This window comes from Copadichromis virginalis, linkage group LG14 (assembly GCF_057382275.1).
Source record: "Copadichromis virginalis isolate Kocher_CV1m ecotype Utaka linkage group LG14, C_Virginalis_male_GT1.1, whole genome shotgun sequence".
In the NCBI taxonomy this organism is placed as follows: Eukaryota; Metazoa; Chordata; class Actinopteri; order Cichliformes; family Cichlidae; genus Copadichromis; species Copadichromis virginalis.
In genome coordinates this window covers 15208418-15235711 of record NC_140631.1, presented here as the reverse complement: position 1 = coordinate 15235711, position 27294 = coordinate 15208418, and the positions used below count along the sequence as shown (strand labels likewise).

The window sequence follows — 27294 nt, the reverse complement described above, 5'->3', positions numbered from 1 at the left end:
AGCAACCCCTCACCCTCAAAGAGAGTGTGCTTTTTTCCCTACCAACCTAAGGCTACGTCCACACGTTTTCACGCATTGTTTTCTCTCCGTTTTGGCCTTTTGTCCACACTGACACAGCGTTTTCACTCATGGAAAACGCAGCGTTTTGAAAACGCTCTCGAAAACGCATACATTTGAAAACGGTGCTATTGCGTCGCAGTGTGGACAGCGAAAACGGAGACTTTCTAAAAGTTTGTCATGTTAGTCATGTGATGCAATCATGTGACCAATTAAACTAAGATAGCGGAGGGCATTATACAGCAGTTGTTTTGTTTGCTCTCAATTTTGACAGCCCTATTAAAGATTAATATCAGCATGTACATGCTCCAGATAGCTTTTTTCAAATTCTTTAACACTCACTCGCTTTTGCAACTTTGTTCTTTTGTGTTACTCGCAGCAACAACTCCACCTCATTGTTAGTCCATTTAAAAAACTCAGAGCTGTAACTTTCCATTCTGACTTTATTCATCTCCAAACTACATCTGGACACACTGCGCCAAAAACCAGCAGAACCCCTCCTCCCGACCTGGGTGTGAGTGGAGCCCTCTGGTGGGCCACCACATTACCACATTTTGGCGACCATCTTTCAGCATGAGTTAAAACAGTGCTATTATTAAAAAAAGATAAAAAGATCAGAAGCATCTACCATGGCAGAAGAGATTTGCACATTACATACTTCGTGTTAAATGATGTAATGTGTCAGTTTTCTCCGAGGATTCAGTTCTTCAGTTTTACACTGTCACAAATTCAAATATGAGAGTAAATCATTTCCTTTAAGACTACCTCACTGCTTAACATAACAATGTTCACCTCACATCATGCCATGCTGGCATGCCAAACACATTGGATTCTTCCCGCAGTTCATAAACTGATCAGGTCAGGTGAAACCCCAGCTATCTCCTCTTCAGTGTCAGTGTTAGTCTTTAATAAGTGTGTCTTTGTATATAAGTCATGTTATGCACTGACAAGCTGTCAAGTGTCCGACGCTGCCCTGTCTGACTAGAGTAAGAGGATACCGAAAAGTTGACGAGTGAGATTATTTTTCGGAAGAAATGACAAATTTATTCGCCACTTCTCCAAATGAAAAAGTAATCACTCCGCCACCCTTGTCCCGCCCTGTCAACAATATCAACTTAACAATATTCAAAGACGCTGTAATGCGCTGTTTTGAGCTTCTGCCTTAGGAGTTCAGCGATTTCCTGTCAGTATTCCAGGCAGACTTTATTGCTGTTATGATTTATTACACCCATCAGTCAGAAAACCACCCAGCATGAAACCCCCTCATGATCCAGCCTCATCACTTCTGCTGTCAGCACAGACACTTTTCAGATTCACACCTGGAGACTTTTTCCCCTTCCTGCGACAGTCTTGAACAGAGGCGGGGGCGGGGGAGGGGGGGTGGTGACTGGTTGGATGTTTTCATACATCAATACCCATATGTGCTTCTTGCAGTCCGTGTGAGCTTCAGAGCTCCAGCCGTAAAAACCTTCAGCTCCAGCACCTTCCTCTCTTTGGTCAGAAAGAGTATTCATCTTCATTTGCATGCACTTCCAAGAGGGTGCTGTGTTTGCCTTGTTCCGACAAGCTTTTATCTCATGAGCCATTTTAGCTATGAAGTTAAACTGAAATTAAAAATGTCAGCTGTCAGCGCTGCTATCTGTGGGATGATTGAAGAGCCTCAGACAGAGCTAAAGCAGGAACAGGTGGTGATCTCACTCACACCATGGGCAGCTTCAGCTTTTACTGTATGAGAGAAGCTAAAGGTACAGTAATATATGAGATACACATATGTCAGAGGTATGTTATCTATTTTTTCCACAATTCAGCACACCTGGTAGTTACTAATGTTGCAGATTACGTACAGTCCTGTGAAAAACAGGATTCGTTAGCTTGTGGAACCACTTTTAGCAGCAAAAACTTGAAATGATTGTTTTCTATGTCACTCTAATGTCAATGTGTCTGTCTGTCCTATGCAACATTGCTTCAGTGCATTGAGGTTTGCAGGTATTTGTTTATGCGGAGCTCTCTCAGGGTCCTGCCAAAGCACTTTAGTTGAGTTGAGGTCTAAACATTGACCGGGCCATAGCAGCACCTTGATTCTTGTTGCTGTGCTTGGGATCATTGTCCTGTTGCATGACTGAGTTTGGACCAAGCTTTAGCTGCCAGACAGATGGCCTGAGATTTGACTCCAGAATACTTCAGTACACCACCATGCATGACAGCTGGTATGTTCTCCAAATGTAGTGGTGTGCGTTAAGCCCAAACATCTCCACTTTAGTATCATCCGTCTAAAGGTTAGTGATCCAGAAGTCTTTCCGTGCTTTGTTCAGGTAAAACTTTGTGAACTTAAGCTGTGCAATCAAGTGTCCCAATTTCTGATGTCTTTCTTCTTGTGTGTTAACACTCATCTGAATTCTCAGAACCTCAAACTACCAAAACCTCTGTTTTTACAGAGGTGCACACAATTATTGATGATCAGGTGCTTAGCATCACCTGGCTGCTACTTGCTCTCTTAATTACTATGAAAGCAGTAAGGGTGTAGTTCGTTTTTAGGGAAAGCGGTTCTTAGAATGGCTGTCATAACAATTCAATAAGATGATGATATGTCAGAGTTGTTTACAGCTTGTGTCACTGTCCTCGGGTGTTTCAAAACCATTATTTTATGGTTCATTTTGAGTTGGATAACTGTACAACACAAAACTCTACAAAATTCATTCTCTGTAGCTCTGCTTTTATCTCCACCTGTTGCTTCTGTTTCCACTGTGCCTGACAAAGGAGATGAATGTGTATGAATTGTAAAGCTCCGCCCACATATGAGGTGATCCTCCCTTCATCTATCGCAGTTAGATGCAGTCAGACCCTGTAATCCTGAAACATTCACTCCCACTGTTAATGTCTTCACCCCTGACCTCAAAGTCAGAGGTGCATCCAGAGGGAGGGCACTGGGTGGCAAAAGCCCTTCCCAAAATGTGATTTCCCTATCACATATGTTGCTAACCCTTAAGTAAAGATTCCTCAAGTAAATCATTTCAGTCATACAATGCAAAACAATTTTTTGATTTTAACTTTGTTATATTTATGTGTTTGTTTGTTTATTTATTTGTTTACCAGTAGCTTCCTTACTGGTATTTAGGACTGGACTCTCACTTTGCAGCGGAAACAGCACCTGTCTCCATATATTTCCCTCAAGGACCAATGAAATTTGAACTCATCGATAAAGAGAAAGATTTTGACATGTGAAATAAACTGTTTCTGTCCAGCAGAGACGGCCTTAGTGGTTTCAGTATTCAGTTTAAAGTTGTAGATTTTATAATCATATGAGGCACTGTTCATATGAGAATATTGATTACAGGCAGGAGATAAAGTGGGATTTGGCAGGTGGGAGGACAATAAGATCAGGTGTAATGCTGCAGTGTGAGGAAAAGAGCTATTTAACACCATATTTCACACAAATATAATCCAGTGACCAGTTAAATATGGATGCAATACCTAGATACCGCAGCCACAGCTGTATCGATATCACTCCGCGAACGCATCAAAGGGATGAGAAGGAAAAAAGGAAAGAACGGAAGAAAAAGGGGAGGTAAACTGGATGTTACCGGACTGCGAGATGGCATTATTTTCCTATTAGGTATGAATCAAAAACCTAATACGGCGTCACTGGAAGCAACGCCAGGATCAACAGTAATATATCAGATTTAACTGCTGATTAATCGAAGGGCAGGAACGTCTTTCCGGCCCACATTAACCCCTGATCATAGCTGCTGTACACTTAGGTCATCGGCCCCGTGTGATGACGAGATCAAAATCCATTAGGGGACACAACCATGTTACAAACAAACATCCTGTACAGCCTCCGAAAAATAAACAATATTACTATTCACAGTAAAGCCTGGGGGAGTGTAGCACAAGAAAGATAAATTACACTCATTCAGTCACTCTTAACAGCTGTTTGTTGATACCACTAAAGCCCTTCAGTGCTCAAAATAGACATTACTCCATCTATGGGAGGCATTCAAGGGCCTGAAACTGATTTTTTTTTCTTGTTTTATATTCTAGCTATATCTGTGTATATCAGGCTGAGCCATGTGATGCATCTTAATTAGCACGCTTATTGATGAAGTGCCATCTCTAACAGGAGGAGAGAAACATGCATGGACGCAATGGATGTTCACTGAGTAAAAAAAAAGAAAAAAAAATGGCACCCTGGATTGTGCAGTCCTCGCACAATAGGCTCACAGTTTCTAAAATCATATCTGCCATAAAAACCACGTGCAACTATCTGCACTTTATACTTACCTAAGCTGATGTCCGGAGACGCAGGACACTGCCCACGTTGTGTTTTAGTGAGGGGGCTTTTTAATGTTGTCTATTTCTGCACATCAAAGCGCCTTCCATCCATCCCTCCCCTCTCCGTCAAACTTCCCCCATCACTTCCTGGCCGCCGTGGCTTCAAAGAGCAATCCTTCTTTTAAAATCTGAATCTATGAGGCCTACACAAACATGGCCGAGCACCTTGATAAATTTCAATCTCGCCTTGATGCATAACTAGATGTAAATGCAGAGGAAAGATGAGAAGGAGGAAATGCTAATGAGGTGAAACTGCCATCAACGCCCATAAATTTCCATTTCCATCACATTTTGTCTCTCTTCTATCTCTACATATCTTTGCTTGTCATACTTTTCTGGAGTTTTTTTTCCCCCTCTCTGAAATGTGTCACTCAAAAAGCAGCCCACAGCAGGACGACGCTTACTGTACTCCACCAGGCTCCCTATGCAAATGACATTAAATAACCTGCCATGATTGCCCGACATCATCCCTCAAAAAACAATTACCACTCAACTTTCCCAAAAGCCAAAATAGACAGAGTGATAGAGAGGGATTGATGCAAGAAAATGAGACCGAGAAGAGGAGGAGGAGAGGAGTAAGGAGAATATTAAGTGGAAAGAGAATGATTTAAGAGAGGAGGTGCTGCATGGCTCTATTTATACCTATCCAAGTAGAGCCGGGGCTGCAGGGGATTCAGACGTTTCTCCTTGAGGACACAGTTGTCTGTCTTCTTATGCTACCAGACAGGAACTAAAATGGATCAGGAGCTCTCGCGCTCATTGTGAAATGATCCGAAACATCTCTTGCTGCAGATGCACTGACGGCGTTTCGTTGTTTGGTGTTACGTCTCCCATGTGCAGCTTTTTCACATTACAGCGACAATCTGTCTGCTTGATAGATAAGTTCTCCGGTGAGGACACTTCGCAACGCGACAGTTGTAGTGGATGAGCTGAGACTTTAATATGAGCCCCGTGTCAGTGTTGAGACGGCACTGTTTTAAGCCACAACCAGAGCAGACGGTCTAGAAATAGTTCCTCTGTGAAAGACAGAATAAAAATGTTTTCATTTGGAGATTTCGTCTGAAAGCGAAAGCTAAATCAGTCTTGCACTGATTTTTATTTTAGGCATCTGGAAGCACATGCAGCTGTGTGTTCATGTAAACCTAGCAGCGACTGAGGATCGAGGACACGGGGTTGGGTCATGCTCAAACAGAACTAAATCGAGCGCAGGGGGAGGATGTCGGCAGAGAGAGAAAAGCCGAACATCGCTGAGAGTGAGAGAGAGCTGAGATGTGATAATCATTTAATCTGACACTGTCTCCGAGAAAGCGTTCGCAGTTTTTGTTCAAATAAGAAAGAAGAGTGAGAAAGGAGGCAGAAGTCTGAGCCTCGGCCTGAACGTTGGGTTATCTTTTTCAGAAAGGTTAAAGAATAGGCGGTTGTGACGCTCCTCCCGATGTCTGATACGACGCCGGCCCTTTTACCACATCCGCCTTTTCCAAACTTATTATGCACTCCACCTGATGTTACCATGCAGTCCTTGCATTAACACTGCTTAGTTTTGATCAGTCTTGGTGGTCTCCGCCAAAGACGTTATGTATTCGGCGGTGTTTGAATGCATGTGTGTCATTCTGTCTGTAAACATGATAGCTCAGATCATTTTGAAGGAATTCTGATAGAACCTTGTAGGGATCAATTTACCTATTTAGTGGTCAGAAATGGACAAAAACCTTATAACTTAGGAACTATATGTGCTGTGTATTGTCAAAATATACCTACTGTGCAATGTTCCCTCTAATTTTTCATGTGTCTGAGCGAACACACAAACTCCCTGAGTGATCCCTTGGACCACTGTGAGCAACAGCAGACGTGTGCACTGTGGTCACGCCAGCATAGAATCCATCCAAGTTACATGGTTAATTAAAATAATCAAATTACAGCATTTACATTTATCTTAGACTACTTTTAATTAACTGCTTTAGCCCACTTACAATGAAAATTTAAAAAAAAAAAAAAATCTTGTTCATGGCACTATTGGAAGTAAAAATAACTTGAACTCCAATTTTGAAAACAAAACTTTTTTTTTTTTTTAAATAAAGCTCTGACTTGTATTATGAGTCTGTGGTCTGGGAGAGAGTCCTGTAACTCTGTCTGCAAAATACAGTATATAATGACCAATGTTGGGCAATTAATTATATAGTTACTTCTTCAAAAAAAGTAACTGAGTTATGCAAACAACAAAGTTTTTTGCAGCTGTTTGCCTAAAAATGCAGCCAAGGCGGGTTTTTTTTTTTTTTTTAAATAAACATTTCAAACTATTTACGGAACAATCAGCTGTTCTGCATCAAATTTGATGCCACACAAATTATTTGTGCCACTCCAAAAAATAATTTCTGTCCAGGAGAACAACAGCCTGATACCTGCAGGCCTGACAGCAGGAGATGTATCACTCCTGTAACACCTGTAACATTCAGCAGTCGCCTCATTGTTTGGACGCACAACAAAACTATTGACTACACTACACACTAACTACACAAGATTTGCGTTAAACGTCACAAATCTCTCACATCTCAAAACACCGTCACTCCTAAAACTTCCCCCCTTTCCTAAACAACTAAATGCCATGTTGCCATATCATTTTTTGATTGGTCAACATGGTACATTTTTCGACCAATAGGAAAGGGTGGGGGTTTTTTGTTTTTGTTTTTGCTCACAGGCGGACAGTGCTTTCGAGCGTTTTCCTTATAAAACGCCGTTTTTACCATTTCTCCCTGCAGGAAATATAAACAATGATAGTATTCAGGAAGGAAACCAAACATTGCAGATATTTTTATCACAACTCTGGTTTTACGTGACCTATCAACACAATTTAAAAACTGGTATAAAGTCCACACTGTTTCCGTCAATTGTTCCGTCTGTCCTGCTCACATCTCCAATGGTTGTACACGTTGTCATTAACGTGGCTTCACTCCACATCAGCCACGCCGCTTTCCTAGCTAAAACACCGGTGTGGCACATAAGGACGCTGTCATAGCCTGTCAATGACGTTGATTAGCTGCGTATATATGAATGTGAATCGCATTATTGGCTGGACTATGGGATAAGGTGGCCCATACGGGAGCAGCCAGTCACTCACTGACTAACACTGCAAAACAGAATTGTTAAAGTTTTAATTTTAATTTCTATTGAGGTTAGATTTTTTTTTTGTGCGCAACGCAGATTTTCTGTGTGCAGAGACCGTGCCAGCAGTGCACGATTGCGCATGCGCGCAGCTTAGAGGGAACATTGTTACTGTGTAAAGATTAAAAATGTCAGGTTGCATGTGACCTTTGACCCCTCCTTTATAACAATACATAAAGCCTGAATAAATGCAAAATCTTCACCTTTGATCAAAAAATTCAGTCCCTTGATATTTATCAGTAAACATTTAAATGAATTTACTAAACATTACAATGAATGTGTTAATATGTCAAGTATATTCAAATGCACTTGTTTTTACTGCACTGCAAACTTCTTAAAATACAAAATACAATACGATTGCCTTAAAGTGAATAGCACCCACGCAGAGAGCTACTTTGGTGAATGTTTGCACTCTCTGCGCTTCTTGTGAGGTCGATGAGGTCGGTGATTCTTAATTGGCCGTTGGTGTGAATGTGAATGGTTGTCTGTCTTTCTCTGTTAGCCCTGTGACACACTGGTAGCCTGACCAGGGTGTATCCTTCCTCCCTGAATTAGATAAGCGAAGAAGATGATGAATGGATGGATGAAGATTCATCCATTTGAACAGGGTTTCTGGACCTCATTTTACAGAGTTCCGTTTTTTTGACTCTGGGAAAATATCTCAGGCGGACCTCTTGCTTGTCGCATGCTTGGCGTCAGAGGCAGCTTAATCCAGTGTCAGGATGTCAGAAGATGCAGGGTTTTTGAAGCTGTGCAGTCATCCATAAAGTAGTTCCTATGAAGCCTACTGTGACATTAAGATTTATAGTAGACTAAGCAAAATAAAAGCACACATCTAATGAAGAATAAAAAAGTAATAGTTCAATTTCCATATCTACTAATTAAAAACAGATTTTTAGTACGTTGTGTGATCATGCTGAAAAAGCAGTTACTCTGTTACTCTATAACAGAATGAAACAAGTGTGCATATTTATGTGATATCCTGACTTTTACTCTGTAATATGCATCACATGGCTTATAAAAGGACTGCATTTATATAGTACTTTTTTAGCAATACTTTACACCCACGTTAACTCATTTATGTCCACAGTCATGAAGTCCTTTTTATAGTAAACACAAGCACTTTTCTGCACACACGTAGCAGCAGACAGCCCATTCTACCTCCTGAGCCACAGCGTCTATCATTAGACCGATTGGACTGACAGAACCTCGCGTCTTTTCACGTCTTTCACTGAGTTAACTGAGGTGAATCAAGTTTCATTTGTAAAAATCTGTCAAATAATCGCATCGGCTCAGAGCGTAGCTCACACTGTGGTGCGACGGAAGAAAGATGGCAGTTTGCAAAGTACATTATCTATGTTCAGTGTGACTGATCGCAGTGATTGCATGTGTTGCGTCATTTCTTGTTAATTTTTCAAGCTTAGCTCTTTGATTGAACACACTGATAGACGCGGCAGAGCGGCTACCCGTCACCCGGTTCATTACACTTTAAGACATTATGCATAATGTTTGCTTTATGGCACTGGGCCCATCATTTTCCTTCCTTCCAACGTTCATCAAAAACAACAACAGACACACTTGCAGTTACATTTAGTATTCTGGCACTTGTTTACACTTCTGTATCTGACAGCAGCACCGCAGCTCAGACATCAAAGCCGGTTGTGCTGCCCCTCCAGCCCTCACAAAGATCTTGCACAATCATGTCCTGTAATTTGCGGCCCTTGTGAATCATGCGGGCTTTTGATCGACATGCTACATTATCTGATGGAGGAAGACAAAACTTGTAACGTCAGCTGACATAAATGTCTTGTTCTCCAAGTAAGAATGGCATAAAGGCAAATCTATGCATACTGTTGGCAAGTTTTATTATGAGACAAAACTGCATTTAGGCTGATGGTTCACCCACCGACATGTTTGCTCAGTATGAAAAACGACAAGCTGTCAAAGCTGCGGGCAGCTGTGGTCTGACAGCAGATGGACATGTGTGTACATCACCAGTGTTTTACCAATAACAGCGCTGGATTAGAAGCTGATACTCCCTGTTTTCTATCTCTGCAAGTTTCACCAAATCAGATACAGACTCTGCTGCACAACATTGAAAACTGTTGGATTTGAACAGAAGCCCACCTTCTGGCTTTTTAAGCTGCATATCTGTGTGACACGCTGTTTCATCACTACCGTCTGCGTAAAAAGAAAAAAAAAATTACCACCCGCTGTGACGCTCCCACTGAGTGGGAACGTTACTTATAACACTTTACAGCAAATTAGCCTAAACTGGTTTGGATGCAGTAGATTGCACCTGGAGTGAAAATGGTGAGCGATTATCAAGCTATCGACGTAAAACTCTTTGTCTCTGTCTTTTTTCAGGCCGCAGCTGTTTGAGATGGATGCCGTTCTGCGTGGTGATCTACGAGCTCGCTGTCCACTGTGACCTACATACACAGAGGGCTCCTTGCAGAACAAGATACCCACTCTGTGAAAAAAAAAAGAGAAGAAAAAGAAAGGTGACGTCTACCGCTGACATGATTAAGCGGGCGGTGGCATGAAAGCAAAGCAGATTCTGGAGCTAAATCAAAAGGCACAAGATGTCTTGCAAGCTTTTGAAAGCTGGGCAAATGATTTTTCAGGTCACATCTTATTGTTTTTAAATAGGTATGTAGCAGATGTTAAAATAGCCCAAATCCCTTGTGGTTTCGCGTGAAGCTAAAAATGGGTCTGGAGCTGGTCTTGCTGCCACTGGGAATTAGCCCCTGAAACACTGGAAGTGGAACATCCTGCTCTCATTGTCATGAAAATATGAGACCGTGAATGATCAGCGTTCCTTTCACCTGCCTCTCAGGAAGTCGGTGTAACCGCGGGGAAGCTGTTGCGCGCAGGAAATACTTCTGTAGGAAATTGGATGTTATAGAAGAGCACAAGAGGACGCATCCGTGCCTTGTGCAGATTGCTCTGTGCTCTCTTAGTGTGGCACAAATCATTTGTTACGTTGATGAATAACAGAGACCGAGCGCCGGCTCTGACATTTTCTGCACGATGTTACGTCCTCTCCACCTGTTGATCTTTTTGGCTCCCCCTCGTTGCTCTGTTGCCATAGAAACCCTCGGAGAGGAATGAGGGCACCGAAAATGAAACTGGGCCTCGTAGTAGGAGGCAACACCGGACATGTATCAGCGCTCTCCTCCCACTGGCTTTGTCAAACGCTTTTAGAAGCCACGATAATGAGATTCTGTTGGAGCAGCTCCGGACCATCTGAACACACACCTACAAAGCACGCTTGAATCATGACAGGGGGAGAGAGCAGGATGACAGGGAGGATGATCTGAAGTGACAGTACCAAATATGATTCAGGGGAGTCTGGTCTTCAGCCGGCTTTGGCTGACGTTACAAAGGAAGTGAGGAAGCCCGACTGTTCAGTTTCTACAAATAAGAACAGAGTTAAATATTTAAAAACATAGGAAGAGAGTGGCATTGTTCCTCAAAGAAAAAATCTACTGTTTCATATCGTGTTTTTTTAACTAGTACAAGTCCATGCCACAGTGTTGTTTGCTCTGTTTGTGCAGCTGATATACTTAGAAGTAAAAAAAAAAAAAGATTTAGCAACTCTGATTCCATTATTGATATCATTGGGTTCTCATTGGCTCTGCTTTGAGAGCAGCCACCATCATTAAGAATTAAGTCCTTACTCAAAAAAGTAATTATTACCCCAAAATGTTTCTTAAAAGTAATGCAGTAAGTTACTTAGAAAAAAGCAATTTATAATACTACTCGTTACATTACTTTTGCGTTGATCCATAAAATATATAAACCTTTAGGCTACAGACCCAGACATCGATACAAGTCACTATACTAAGTATGAACCATTAGGGTCTGGCTGCTGGGCTGGGGTCAGCATTTACACGACTTTAACAACATCCTGGGCTCTTGGCTAGCTTAGTATTAGCACGCTATTTAGCTAGCTTAGCCTTAGCATGCTTTCTGTGCAAGTGCTTGAAAAGACCAGAAGTTGTGTTAGCAGCAAAATGCAGTTGTTTCTGACCTGGTTGCAGTTTCTACTTTACCATTGTCCTCTTATGTGCAATAAAAGTAAAAGTAGTGTCCAGAACTACTGAACTCCTCCAGCACACAAGGTGAAATCAGTTGATTGTAGGAGTACAAGTGGAATTGACAAACGGGATCATAGACAAGCTGTCACGGCCAGGATGGCCGGTCTGTTTGCAGAGCAGACTCAAAAGCAGACACGGGAAAGAGAAAACTAAGGTATAACAAAAAGCGAGCTGTTTATTTGGCTGATAGGGGGAAGAGAAGGGGAAAAAAAACACAAAACAAAGGCAAGACGAACTGGGATAAAACTAAAATAGAAACTAAACTAAACAAGACAAAAAAAAAAAAAAAAAAACAAGACTTGAGGCAGAGAAAACAGAAACCTGAACAGAAACATGAAAAACCATGAGCCAAGACATGAAGCAATACAGATGACCTGACACTGAACAGAGGGAGACAGAGGATTTAAATACACAGAAGGGTAATGAGGGAAGTGGAAACACCTGGGGAAACACAGCTGACACGAATTAACACATCACCATAGGGAAAACAAAAGTAAACACACTGAACATGGAAATAAGACTATCAATATAAAACAGGAAACATGTTGAGACATGAACTGGCACACGAGAGACAGAGGGAGCGAGCGAGAGAGGAGGAGGGACACAGAGGAGAGAGACACAAGGGTAGCCTACATAGGCAAGGAGATAACACGTGATAAACAGCAAAAGACTCATAAACAAAGAGACGATGGACGATAACATAAACTAGACTAAACTTCAACTAAGACGAACTAATAATAACCCCAGAACAACACTATCTCATAAGTAATCAAAAATACAAAATGCTGAGAATGCCAGACAGGAATGTGAAGTCATTTTTTCATAAGAAGTATCTGAATAATGTTGGAAGAATCAGTTCAGGACATTTTTTGAAGTTTTCACATAGACACGAGGGATTCATCTGCTCCAGACATGTTGTCATTGCAGTATTCAGTTTTATGATGCTGGTAGGCAAGAGGCACAACACAAGGCCCATGTGCTGTCTGTGATGTTTAGCGGATAATCATCTGCACCGTATTCTCACATGGGTGCATTCAGACGTCACACAGGATCTCATCACACGGGGGAAGCTGGCAGGTTAAAGACCGTTTAATGTCACAGCGGAAATGTTTGCAGCTGAACGTCTTTAAACTGTCACAGGAGTCTCGTCTTATTTACTTTACGATGGATTGTGCATTTAAAAACTACGTGAGGATACACGTCCTTCTTTTGGGTTCAATAACTGTTGCAAACAAACAAGTAACAAGTTGTTCTGCTTGTTTCACTATTTCATGAAATGTTGCAAGCATACACACAAAAGGCCAGCCTGATAGGTGTGCGTAAGCACCCTGCTGATGAACAGCGATTGACTGCTGATCAGTGACGTTTGATGTGAGCAGAGCAGATGTTAGAGGCGGATGAATCAGCAGGAGACGAAGCTCCAGACTGGATCAATTCCTCCTGGCAGAGAGCTTCATCCACCAACATCCTCCTCGTCCACCCCCTACAGCTCACTGGTTACCCAACACTCGATATGAGGCTTCAAATAAACACTCAATTTATTTAGTCAGAAACTGAAAAAACACTCAGGCTCTGTAAACCATATTGTTTCTTGGTACAGGAAGAGGAACACAATACAAAACCATTTTAAAATACAAATTTTTACCAATTTATGCAAAATTAATTATGTAAAAATTGAACATTTTAATCTAAAATGTTACATTTAATGAAATCTGGTCAAATGAAATGTACTCTGCTGGTATACATTCATTTTTTACAAGGCACATTTTCCTTAATGATAATTAATCATTAAGGAAAATGTGCCTTGTAAAAAATGAAACTTTAGTTGCTTCATGTTTATTGAAGGTGAAAAATCTTTTGTGTGTGTATGTAAGCACTGATTAAACAGCAACAATCACAAATTAAATTATAGCTGCAAGCAGCGTTGAGAGGGCCCTCGCATCCCAGCGCATTGAGCCACGCCCAACACCTACGCCCAGCAGGTGGCGTTAGAGATTACCATCTGATGTAATGTCACACTGATGCATATAATGTGTGGAACCACCAGTTAAAATCCGATCTAGATCAATGAGGATTATAGCCAACGGTGCAAAGTGAGATTACATGTCGAATGATTGAAATTCGCAGTGGCACCACGGCCACGCCCTATGACGTAAACTCAAAAGCTCAGCGATTTAATATGGCCCAGGTGTGTAGTTGATCTTACCGAATAGGAATTTGATCCAATAAAATTCCTAGGAAGAGTTTGCAAAAATACAACACCTGGAAATGGCAAAATCGGCACCAAAATAATGTCACCTTCAATTCAAAATAGCAGACTTCCTTTTGTGTTTGGGTCTATGGACCACAAGACTTTTTTGTTCATTTTGCACTTTTCTGATGTAATGATGTACCTCATTACATTTTTCATTCATGTACCTCAAACAATGTGTTTGTAGGAATTCGTTTAACAACACATAGGTGAGCTTGTTTAGGCTCCCTTGCACACTAGTGCTCGGGCCCTAAGAAAGTAAAATTAAACGTATGAAAGGGTTTTCAGTGAAAAGTGATGGAAGAGGAGAAAATATGAGAAAACTATCCCCCGTGACAAGACTGTCCACGGTGTATCGCACAGTTCCATCTCCTTGTTGCTATTGTCCTATTGTTCTCAAACATAAGGCCTGGGGTCCAGAATCGCCCAGGCAATGACTCCAATCCGGCCCTCTGGATGGCTTTTGAAAATATGAAAGGAGTTCACCAAATATGAAGGAGTGCACCACTATTTGCAATCCATTTTACACAAAAAGTAATTAAGTCTACAGAAAAGTCCTAAAAAAAGGTATATTTTAATATTTTATAATTATAGCCCATACTGGGCAATAAACTAGCTTTTTCTGTAATTCTGCACATTTTTCATGTAGTTTCACTGGTTCGGGCTCACTTGCTATCAAAGTCGTCAGTATGTGGCCCACAATGTGAAATAAGTATAGCATCCCTGATTTAGGCACATTGGATCTGTTAGGATGAGGTTTTGCAGAATCGAGGTTAGAATCAGAGGTGCTGGTCAAAGTCGGAAATAGAAAATTTACAGCGTCATAAATTATAGCTTTCACAGTAACTGTTAAAATAATCAACACTTCTGTCAAACAGATTGCACAAAGTAGCTGAACACAGTAATTCTGTTATGTTTCTGTTATGTTTCACAGGTTTTATATAAATAATATGTGAAACACCTCCAAGATTAACAGCCCTGCGATCTTTGGGGGAATTTTAAAGAAAAAGTTTCTTTATCACTTTTACTGAACAAGAATCCTAAATTGATTACATATTTAGTTATGAAATATCAAAACTGTAAATTAGAGCATAAATAACAGCTTAGTCCTAAGATGTATGGTATACAGACTTGTAGTCAAGACCGCCTAAACCAAGACAAAACCAAGACCAAGACAATGTCGAGACGAAACCAAGATCGAGACCGAGACCAAAAAGTCTTTAAACTGCAGCCAGATGCTGCTTCGTTTACTGGTGTCAGGCATATTTATGTGTTATGCACTCGCACAGCCCTCCTCACCGCTGTCTACTGTCTCACTCGCGTACTGAGAGGACAGACGCACGCTCCACTTGACCGTCGCATCTCTCACCCTCTCTGTTTTTCACATAATGATATTATCCTATATCCTCGCATGTGATTGGCCACAATATGCAGGGATTGGAGCATAGCTGAGCCACTGTGTGAGAGCTGAGCAGCGAAAGGAAATTAAGTGAGGAGCCGGCTCTCGCTCAATGGGAGTCGACTCTTCTGATTCACTACAAAGCACTCTCTAAGCACGGCTCTTAGAGCTGATGCTTTTGCGCATGACACATTATCGAACGTTACGTTGTGTGTCATGGATGCTGTTGACTCCAAATCTCCCGACCACTATGTCGACCTGAGACAACGAGACCAAGACAAGACCAAGACCACGTAAAAGTGGTCTCGAGACCGGTCTCAGGACATCCAACTGTAATGGTATAACTATAGTAATAACAACCAGAAAGCATTTTCTAGGTAATTTAGAAACGGTCATGTGACCAACTGTTAAAAGTGGCTTAAACTAAAATGAGACTTTTGATACAGTCCAACCAATACAACATTCAAGCTCACAACCAATTTAGCATCACATACATTATTTTTATTAGTAGTAAGTAGTAGCAGTAATAAAAATAATATGATACTATTATTACTATAATACTATTATCAGTTGGTTACAATGATTTCAGTCTGTTTGAACACTGATTTGGATGCATGTGCTCGAGTCAGAGCTCTCCCTTCCACTACAAAAACAAGTGGAACTTCTTTATTGTCATCTGTGTACTTCCTGATGAATACATTTCTACCACAATCTCCAACAGACAGCCAAATTTTCCACAGCGCCTCTCCTATCAACTGAAAGACGGGCCCAGCTGTTAATACGAGCTAATCTCTGTGTCTAACGCCTCAGGCTGGTGACTGCGCCCCGCTCGTCTCTCTGTCGGAGGTGCTCGACTGGTCCTGAAGGGATTTTTTTTGGATTAAGCTGGCATTTATTGTCTGCAGCTGAGAGAAGACGTTCATAACACACACCAGTACACAGACACTTGCCACAGCGTGGTGGCGTGTCTCCCAGCTGGCCTCATTAAATAACATATTGTCATATAAACCTGACTGACAAGTTGTGTTTGAGAAAGAGATGGCAGGAGTCAGTTCTGCATCTGTCACTGAGTCACCATGTTTTGGAAGATAGAGGGCAACAGAGCAGAGGATGATTCACGCGCTCGCTCTGCTGCCGGTCTCTCTTCGAAGGCATTTGTATGGATCAGAACTCAGGACACGTCTCTGCAAGCCCAAACCTATAAACTACCCTAAACCATGGAGGACAAGCAGTTTTCAAATGCATCTTGCTCCTATATTGTCACTGTAAGCGTTAACTGTTTACATGTGGTTATTAACACTATCATTAAAATGTGGCCAAAGTGAGACTGAAAAACAGTCAGCGTGAAAAGGAAAATAACAAAGACGTCACAGGCAGCTGCTGCAGAAGTAAACAGGCCAGCACTCACAGTTTCATTTATAAGCTATAAATAGAGTCCAACCCAGCAAATTTATGAACAAATAACAACAAGTTAGATTAAAAAAAGATACATTTTTAACACTGGGTCTGTGTTGATGTCTGAGCCAGGAGTGCAGGGATTGAATGAACAGTGGCAGTAACACATCTAAGAACAGTTGGGACAGGGGCAGCAGAAAACTGGAAAAGCAAGTGAAACTAAAAAGAAACAGCCGGAGGAAGATTTTGAAGCTCATTAGGTTTTTTGGCAAAATAAAAGACGCGCACCAGATAAGAAGTTCCAACGCGCACATGCTCACATTTGCGTCCATATAAAAGGCACTGTTTTTGTCCGCTAGAGTGGGATTTTCTCGGCATATTCTGCACCACGTCTCTGTGCGTTCATCATTTGTTTGAAGCCAGCTCACCTCCTGCAACCGCTTTTCCGAGAATATGCTTCTTCGACATCTTCTAAACAAATGTCTGTCCTCCTCCAGAAAATCTTATGTACGCAAACACGTGTTGCAACTTCTTATCTGGTGCGCTTCTTTTATTTTGACAGTGAATGCGCACCTGCGGACGACTTCTGTGTCTTCTGTGTCTATAAAGCATAATATCATCAACAAGGTCTCAAAATCTGGAGAAATCTCTGTGCGCAATGATGAAAATCTGAGTCTGTCACAGAAATCTGTTGGTTGTTTTTCAAATATCAAAGTAATGCAGAACGATGCTGGTTAGCATGGCTAACATATGTTTTACCTTTTTTTTTTTTTTGCATCTTCCATTCATAGAGAGGACAAGAAAGAGAGATGGGCTACAGACTGGTGATTCTGTATATGGAGTTTGTATGTCCTAGTGACCACTCAAAGTAAAGTTATGGCTTTGTCTGCATGTATTTAGCTGCTAGAGGTTTTCTTTGCTGCTAGAAAGACTTCATACAGAGCTCTCCTGTCTTGTGCTTTCTCCGTGGTGGGTGGGGGCGCTGTACTGGGCTCTGTGTGTTTCTGAGATGGCCATATAAGGAAAACCCCTCCTGCTTACATCATCCAGAATCAAGAAGGAAAAAAATACAGCAGAAATCATTTATACACTTTAAAGCTGGAGTAGCTAGTAGCTTGCAAATAAAGATTTTTTAAAAAAACTCATGAAACACATACTCAAACCTTCCACACCCCTGATACAGACCCTGATTATGTTGACAGGAGCAACAACAAGACTAATCATTACAAGCGACAGTAAAATGATGGTGTCACAGTGAGGGTTATAATCGGGGGGAATTAGTGCTGAGTAAGAGCTGCACAGCCATTTTTATATTATACAGTGACTAGCGATGAAACTGGCTGCTGCTCCATTAAATATATAAATAGAAAAGAGGGCAGATGAAACGCAATAGAAAAAAAACACGAAACCACAGGGAGAATTGTAATGACTTTTCTATCCAGGACAGGAGGTGGATGTTTTGCTGCCAGGCAAAAGAAGAATTAAAGAGCAAATGACACAGACACAAAAGCCCCATTCACGATGAGCGCGCCGGGGGGTGGGCGGCTGCAGATACTCGAGTGGGCAGGGCTGTATGAAAAAGAACAAGAAAAGAAAAATGATTGAGGTTGAACAGCGGTATTATATTTTGCTTGTTGTTAGCTGACCAGTGCGGTGGATGACTTGCTTTAATAATGAATTCTGCGCTGTTCTGTAACCACCAATTGAATTATGAATAACATATTTTCTAACACTTTCAAAAATTTTAGGGGGGTATGTAAAATTTCTCCCATTTTCTCCCCATTTGGTTCTCTGTCTCTTGTGCTTTGTTGTAAGTTTTACTTCTCTTGTCATTGTCTTAATTAGTTTCAGCTGAGCTATGTTAACGCGGCGTTTCCGTTCTCCTTGATTATCTTCCTTTATCTATTTAAATCCTCAGTTTTCATCTCCTCTTTGTTGAGTCATCCTTTGTCGCTGTTGCCCTCCTTCATGTGCTTGCTCTGTTGTTTTATTTTTTGCCCCTTTTCAGATTACCTCAGTAAAAGTTTATTTTCTGTTTAAGAAATTGGTCTCAAAAGTCTCCATTTGAGCCTGCAGTCCGTACTTTATGACAGTGATTTCTGCTAAGTTAAGACTCCACTCTGCTGTGCCTCTGAGTGGGTTGTGAATGGGGGTCTTGGTTGATCACTCATGAGGAATCATAACTGGTTGGTTTGACTATAATAAAAACTTTTGGTCGTCATTCATTATTAAACTACCAGGTTACAGTAACAATATGACAAAGTGGCAAATAAATTCGAGGGTTACCTAGGCAACCAGAACCTTGACTGCCCAGCAATGTGCACCGCCCCTTTAAATTAACGTGTTACCATGCTAGTAAACCTATCATAGAGGTATTTAATCCTGATGACCCAAAACCTTACAAGCCTGCACATTTAAATTTGATGAAATGCTAAAGTGATTTTATCCAATAGAGGAGATATTTCACTCTGAACCACGTAACTGAACCTGATGGTGGCATTAAAGGAAAAGTCTTCAGGGCACGCTGAATCTTTGTGCAAATTTTAACTACAATACTTCAAACAACCTGAAAACTCACTGGTTATTGTTTTTTTGACTCAACCTCTGGATACAGCTGCCAGTATTTTGGGGCTTCGAGTGTAGATAATGAATATCCAGACAGTAATCTAATATCTGTACAAGACCTTCTGCTCAGCGCACCATTCATTGATTACAGCGTGAGTAGATTGAGGTTATGTTTTAAAATAGCTGATAAAACCATCACCAGAGAATAGGCAACAGTTCTGAGACTGTGTGCATTCTGAGCACTGACCAAACAACAGACATACAGATATCTGTCTCCAGATCATCCAGTGCAGCAGCTGTAGAGATGGTTCAATCAGCAGTGGACTTTTTGACTCAGGAGATTGAAGTCACCACCTAGAACAACACTACTACTGTCAGTCTGTCTAAAAAAAAACAAACACATTCGAAACAACCAGTGTGATTGAAATCACGGTAGCATGTGCACTTGCTTTTGAGCAGCTCATATCCACCGCATTTGTATTAGGCTTCACTAATCCTCACACCAGCGTCTCCTCGTACTCTTTCCCCAGATCAAAAGAGCAGGTGATGTGTGATATGGAAATGACCAGAGTCTTTGGCCTCAAGCCTTCCTGTTCAAAGGCGGCACATGTATGCCTCGGGACATCGACATGAACACCACCACCACCTCAGTGATAATAGCTCAAAGAAGGCTCTTTTTGCTGAAGGGTAGATATCAAATCAAAGGTATCAGTGGGGGCATAAGCAGCCTGCTAGCATCCCTTCATTCATCTGTACCTAATTAAACAAGCAGCCATGTTTCTCTTTGCTAACAGTTTATCCGCTTACTAGAATCAGAACCTATTTTTGTCTTTGTCACAAAGAGATTTTGACACATTTCCATTGCACTGCCCGCTGCTTTATTCAAGTTTAGCCTTCACTAAGGTGTAATGAGAACTGAAGGTTTTAGTAACAGCAACTTCAGCATCCATCTATTCAACACCTTTTAAGAATATGAGAAGAATCTTTCTTCCAATGAAAGAAAGAAAAACTATTTAATCAGCCTTAAAATTTGTCTTTATTCGTAATTAGAGTGAGGCAAAGAAGCTGGACATAAAACAGAAAAAGTTTTAAAAGTAACCATGGACTCCTTTAATGGGAAATTCGACTTTCAACATTGTGGCATCAGCGTGACCTGAGATCTTTACATAACGACTGGTTGGTAAAGCAAAGATTAAAGCCTTGCATCTTGTTCTGCTGATCCTTGTGCCTGGTCTGAACCTGCATTTAAGTGGTACGTGGTGTAATATCCAGTTAGAAATTCGCTGATATTACCCACCAAGAAATCTTATTTATTCAAGCAATTAGAATCGGCAGTCAGCTAACACTAAAGTAGGTTTTTCTGACCATTTCAGTCCCAGTTATGATCCTCAGTCAGGGCAGTTCATAGAGACTGATGTGATGCACAGGAATGTTAGTTCGCAGTCTTGTATGATTCAGAATCATCAGCTTTGCCATGTGGAAAATCTTCTAAACAAACAACGATTCACTGACAACCACATTCTTTACAAAATAAAGAGGATAAGCAAACTTACTGATGCACAGTATACAGCATATATAAATAGAAATGTATTCTTTATGCTTGCTGTCTTCCCGCTGACTAACAAGCCAGGGATATCAAAGAGACCAAAGGCTGGTGATGAGCTCTGAGCTCCGCTTAATTGGATGTAGCTCAGGCTGTATCTGTAGCAGCAGAGTGAATGGTCCTGGGAGACAAGAGCTGACCGCCACACACCCACACACAGACTCCCTTCTCTTCCAATTAAAAAGAGCTTCAGGACTTGGTTTTGTTTACTTTCGCAGAGTCCTGTCAGGAGAACGATCTTTTCATTGAAGAGTTGGCACATGCAGCTGGAAAAGAAAATAAACAGTCTGTCATTAGAACATTAATTTTGCTTCCTGCTCGAAACTTTTTGAATGAATTGCAGGTGACTCTCGCTGCATTTATGTTTTAAAGTCTAATAAACGTCTTCAGCCTGCTTCTGGATCTTAGAAAAATGTAGAATCCCCCCCCAAAAAGGAGACACAAATTATACTGTAAGTAATTTTAAATAGTTCATAAGTAAATTGGCTAAGCGACTAAGTGTGTATGTAAATTTTAAATAGTGTGTAATGTCAGGTATTTTACGGAAAGGAGATACAAATAATATTGTAAGTAATGTTAAGTGGTGTGTCATTCCTGTATTGGAGGGAACATTTCCAGGTCCTGTAAATGCTTTCTACTTTCAGCAGCGTGGGTTTTATTATGTAGTGGGTTAACCTCGCCTTTTTACATTATTATTATGTGTTGGTGCTGCACAATTCAGTTGTCTTCTTATACCGTCTATAAAAATGTGATAGGGATGGTTCTCCCTTTCCTACCAACCACAAACACTGCAGGGTGCCAAGTCCAACACTGTTCAACCATCAACCGGAGCTTTCAAAAAGACTGAGGAAAAATTACATTAGGGTGAATGACGAAAGACTTATTCCAGTAGAATAATTTGTAGAACAAAACAGAATTAACAACAAATCGTTCTTATTAGCTTTGAATACTTTTATTTATACTAGTAAAGTACTGTTTGTACAGTTTAGTTACTTCTTTGGACTTCTTTTGATTTTTGTTTTCTTATGTTCTCTCTAGAGGTAATATCTGAAAATAATCTGTTTGCGCATTAGAAAAGCTTCTGATTCTACATATATTTAGCTGATATTTTTCCTTCTATGAATATGGAAATGTATTTATTTTGCCTGCAACCCCACTGTGTGGATCAGAATCATCTTTATTTGGCCAAATTTGTGCACAAAAACAAGGAATGTGACCACAATTCACTATACAAACAACTATACAAACTATAAATGCAAAACAGAGTAGTATAACTGCATATGTACATATGACCTGAATGATATAACAGCGGATTATTTCACATCGTTCGTCGGAGTGACAGCTGATTATTGCATTTTTATTGCACTGACAGTAACAAGATGAGTTGTCAAGTTCGGAAACTTTGCCTTTACTTACCTGTCTTCCTCTTCCCCACTGTGCAGGTGTCAGCTCTGCTCCACGTGTCTGTTCCTTTATGACACACGGAGCAGAGCAGCAGAGAAGTGCTTTATTTGACTTGTGATATGTCTTCTAGCACAGAAAGACGCTATATGTAACAACCACATTAGTAAAATTGTTACTTATTATGTTCATACGCTGGTTTTTGAACATTTAGTAAAGGTTTTTGACCTGATGACAGACACAGACTCAGCTGTAGCCAGCATGACGTCACCTACTGACATGAGAAGGCTCGAGATGAGCATTTCCAGCCTTGTCATCTTTGTGAGTAGAGAAACTGCGGGCTCATTGGTCGATCGGAAGTCATGAGCCAATAAGTATAGCTCCTTTCTGAAATATACAACCTGGATCATGTATTTAAATTGAACCAAAATGAGTGACTGAGCCCATAAACCGACAACAATATGATCTGTAGTGACAGTAGGGAGCAGGTGGAAGACAGCCTGGAGAGGTGGAGGTATGCTCTGGAGAGAGTAGTAGAAACTAGATAGAATACAGACAGGAGGCAGAGCTGAAGGTGTTAATATTTTCACTGGGACTGACCAGGATGGACAAGATTAGAAGGTACATGGATGTAGTGAGCCAGCATAAGGAATAGGTGCAGCTTAGGGTCTCACTCATGTTTCGAGTCTTGCATGCTAAGCTAAGCTAACCTTAGCTCGAACCACTGGTTCGATCTGCCCACGAAGCCACAGATGTTAGAAAAGGGTGCAAGAAGCCTGAAGATTTCAACTATGCTTATGTAACAGCACAACAGAGAAAGCATGAGTGGGTAATGAGAGAGAATAATGATTGGCAAATCTTCCAGCTGAGATCTAAAAAGATCATCATCAAAAGACTTGAAACGCCGCTAGTTCTTCGCAGCGCTGACATGCTCATATGAGCTTGTTAAGCTGGGGCAGACCTGCCTGCTGTAGAGGCTAATAACTCATGTGCCATATATCACCTCTCTGAATAGCAGCAAATAAAAATGAATTCTGTGTTTATAATGCCAGGGCTGTAGTTTAGTCTGCAAATTCTGCTATGATCCACTGCTTTAATATGCAGTAGCTGACTGGCTTAGTAACCCATGCAGCAAGCACTCCGTGAATTTGCTTCATGACGGATGGCTGTTTGGTGCTGTAACAGCCCACTGTGTTGTAGAGCAAGCTAGCAAATCCGTCAGGGTGCACAACAGGCCCTTCAGTAATGAATAAGTGAGCGGCTGAGCAGCTAATAACTCGCAGAAAGGCCAGTGGCAGTAAATTCCATCAGGACAGCTTACAGGCCGCTATCCAGGAAAAAAAAAGGTACAGGCAAATATTAAACCCAGAGAGAAACACTTAGAGGGTTTATTTTCCCCATGTTGCCCACTGCTGTGGTTTGCATTAGTCTGCTTTGATTAGAGCAGTATACACACTGCCAGGGAGGTAAGTAACAAAGCAGGATTAGCCGCAGAACTTAAAATATGTCGCAAAATATCCCAAGGCACAACAAAGACTTAAAAGTAAGCACACTGTGCAAGTTTTGTTTCACAGATTCAGCTTTGTGAGCAGCGTCACAGGCTGGAGGTAGAATTTAGACTAAAAGAGGAGGAAAGTGTGGACTTTTCATAGCTTTCTGTCACTGTTTCTCCTTTCTTCATTCTCATTTCTTAAGCTAGGAGTAGGCGGATCGATCCAAATATCGATAGGATCGATACCAATGCTGCTACAGATATCAGATCGATACTAGCGTGACGGGATCGATATTTTGCTGTGTTTCACTCGCCTAAGTTCAGTGCGTTGCACCCGTTCATCAGAAAGTAGACAAACACCGCTCCTCTCATGCAGGCACACTTTGCTCCGCCCCCTCCTCCATGCCCTGCTGTGCACAGCAGCAACGTGTTGCAGTGAATGAGGAAGTATAGCATTGTGTAGAAGTTCTTTACAGCTGTATATTAAAACACTGGAAACAGTTCTGCGTGTACTGTGGGAACACCATCGACTTGTGCTACTGGTCATGAAAATATGTTCAGATTTGGCAGATTGATGATCATTCATCATCTCATAAATCATGACACACCGCTGTTCCCTACTTAAGCTGCCTTTAAAAGTTAAAAGCATCAGTCTCTGCATTGGTGTTGGCAATATTGGCCCTGTATGCTCGGTATTGGGTCGATACCAAAATTTGCAGTATGGCACAGCACTACCGTAGGCCACTACGTCTTCCCACCATATGACTTGTCCTCCTCCTGCTTTGCCCTGTCTCTTTTCTTCAGTCTCTCCTCCCCCTCTCTCACTCGACCATCTGCGTTTTGATGCATGCACAGAACGTGAGATGCAAACCAGCTTTGTGCTCAGCCAGTCAGGTCATTTACTAAATCTCAATTGACTGCTGCTCCAGTTTCCATGGAGAAGAAACAAGCAACAGGGGAGCACAAAAATCAATGATTCCCCACTGGGCCCGGCTCGGGTCTTGTGCCGGGCCTGAGCTGTGGCGCATAAGAGGATGTTGTTGTCCTGCACAACAAAACACTGTGCAGAGTGCTTGGGCAGTTGTGCGTTCTCCTCTTTGCATTAAATTGTCACCCCTCAGCTCGGGTGGTGTGATGACACCGGCGTCTGCGGTTCGTGTGGGCCAGAGTAACAGTTAAGCAGGCTGCAGAGGTAAAAATAAAAAATGCTTTCTATTCTGAGAGTTAAAACCAGGACAGCCAAGGAGACAGTGATCGTGTCCCTTGCTAAACACTCCACTAAATTATTTAGATCCTGCTAGCGCCTGTCTTCTATCGTACATACATGGATGCATATGCTTTGTAAGGAAGCACTCAGTATGCAAAGGTGCTAACTCTGGGGGGAGGATATGGCTGCCACCTGTTGGTGATTCTGCTGAGGTTCACCCAGTCACCTTGCTGTTTCCCCTCCGTGATGCTGCGGCAGACTCATTTATCCTCTCTGCCGCTGGCGGATGCTCTCTTTCACCCCAGCATGACTCAGAAGCCTGGCTGCCTATTGAGCCTAATGCTGCAGATGCTCAGCTACAGTTCGCTCATTTTAAGCTTCGAAATGAAGCTCGTTTAATCCAGCAGCAGACGCGATTTTTGCAAAAATCAGAAATGTGCCAAACTGAATAAAAGAACGAGGGCTTAGTCAGGAGTACAAAGGTGGAGCTGAAGTGTAGGTTAACGTCAAGGAAAAGGAAAATAGAGGAAAATTTCTGTCCTGTTCATTTAAATTCAATTCAGTTTTACTTTTACAGCCCCAAGCATAACACCAGTCACCACAAGACACTTTATATTGTAAGGTACAGAAACACTATGAGCAAGCATTTGGCGACAGTAGGAAGGAAAAACTCCCTTTAAACAGGAAGAAACCTTCAGGCAGGAGCATCTGCTTCTGTTAAAGTCTGCTAGCGAACAGCTTGTCACTCATCAAAACTGTCTTCCAGTGGAGTAAAACAACTCTTTAAATATGCCATGTTAACAAAACCTTGCTCCTGACACTTTCTCCAGTGGGCTCTCAGTTTACCTTAATAAAAGCTCTGTGCTGGTTTAAAAGACAGACGTGAGCATCTTCAGGAATATGTGAAAAAAAACGGCACTTCTCTTATTCATCACCATCCAGATGTAGTTAATGAATTCGGTGTGGCTCTGCATCCCTGGTGTTAATAAATTCACCCATACTTGAGTTTACACCCCAGTGAACATGCTCACTAGTGTGCAGCAGATAAATTCAATGTTAACTGTAACTTTGCAGTTCACATAAATAACATCAAAATAATGTTTTATAACATATAATAAACTACTTATATACGCTTCATATATGGTACAGATAAAAATACACACATTTATAGTTTTCGCTTGCATCGCACTGCTGCCGCTCTTCCCTCCTGTTGCCACAGCAACGCAGCACTCGTCTCCATGTCTCTGTGATAGCACATGCTTTGATTAAATCACCGTCGGCAAACAGCGGGGAGCACTACAACGCAGTGTACCCTCAGCCTAATCTAGTGTAAAGGCGCACGTAGAAATAACACGGACACATGATGCAGGTTTGTCATTGACGTCATCTTTGGTGAAGCCTCGATTATGATCCTAAAATAGCAGTGAAAGTTCCCACAACTGAAAACAATTAGTTATAATAACACAAGTGTGCACTAAACCAAACTAAACTACATTTTCCCACCGTGATTTTACAGAAAGTGACACAGCTGGTGCCAGTTTTCTCCACATGACCAACAAAATTGCCAAACTTGCACCGGCTACTCCTTGACCTCCACTTCCTGCTCACTAAGTATGTGAAATCTTCTCCAGCAAAAGCATCGCTTACGGGGACTGCTCACAGTCCATCGTGTGACAACACAGGTAGCAAAAGGTTAAAAAATTAAATACCTCACAGTTGCGTCCAGTGAAGCCCTGGTTACACGTACACGCGTACTCCCAGATGTCCTCTGGCCTGCCTGCCGAGGGGAGGAGGGCCAAGCAGAATCCCCCGTTGAGGCAGGGTCTGCCTTCGCAGGGGTCCGGACGAGGTGTCGCCTGGGTCGGGGTGGGCTCGGCCGGTGCCGGGGTGTCCGGGGCCAGCTGGAACGGAGAGGGGACGGCCCCGATGCTGCTGCTGTTGCTGCCGCTGGTCAGGAGCAGGACGGTGAGAAGCAGGGGGGACGTGAAGCTCCCTGCGTTCTTTGTGGGACGGCAACAAGGAACTGCCGGCACACTGAACACACTCATCCTCATCTTGATCCTCTTAGTCTGGTTTTCTTTTCTTTTCTTTGTTTAGGGGGGGGGGGGGGGTGCGGGGGAAAAGGTTGTGTGTTTCTTTTGCGCCTTTGCTCAGAGCTGCTGCTCCTGTTGACCGGGCTCAGCAGCAACTGAGAGGTATATGAGAAATGTGTGTGTGGTGTGTGTGAAAGGAGGAGAGAGCGAGAGAGGGGCGGAGGAGGAGGCAGGCTGGTTGGATGCTGAGGCTCAGCTGTGCGCGGGTAGAATGACTGAGAGGAGACTGGCTGATGG

At 41.9% G+C, this 27294-nt stretch overlaps 1 protein-coding gene across 1 annotated transcript in view; it reads right to left on the bottom strand.

Annotated features, from left to right (window-relative positions):
* Positions 1 to 27294, bottom strand: part of dner (delta/notch-like EGF repeat containing) — a 73348-nt gene extending 46054 nt beyond the window's left edge. Inside the window, exon 1 of the mRNA XM_085429534.1 lies at positions 26674 to 27294. Coding sequence (XP_085285660.1) covers positions 26674 to 27018 — 345 coding nt within the window. The 5' untranslated portion in view covers positions 27019 to 27294. The remainder of the gene's footprint in view (positions 1 to 26673) is intronic.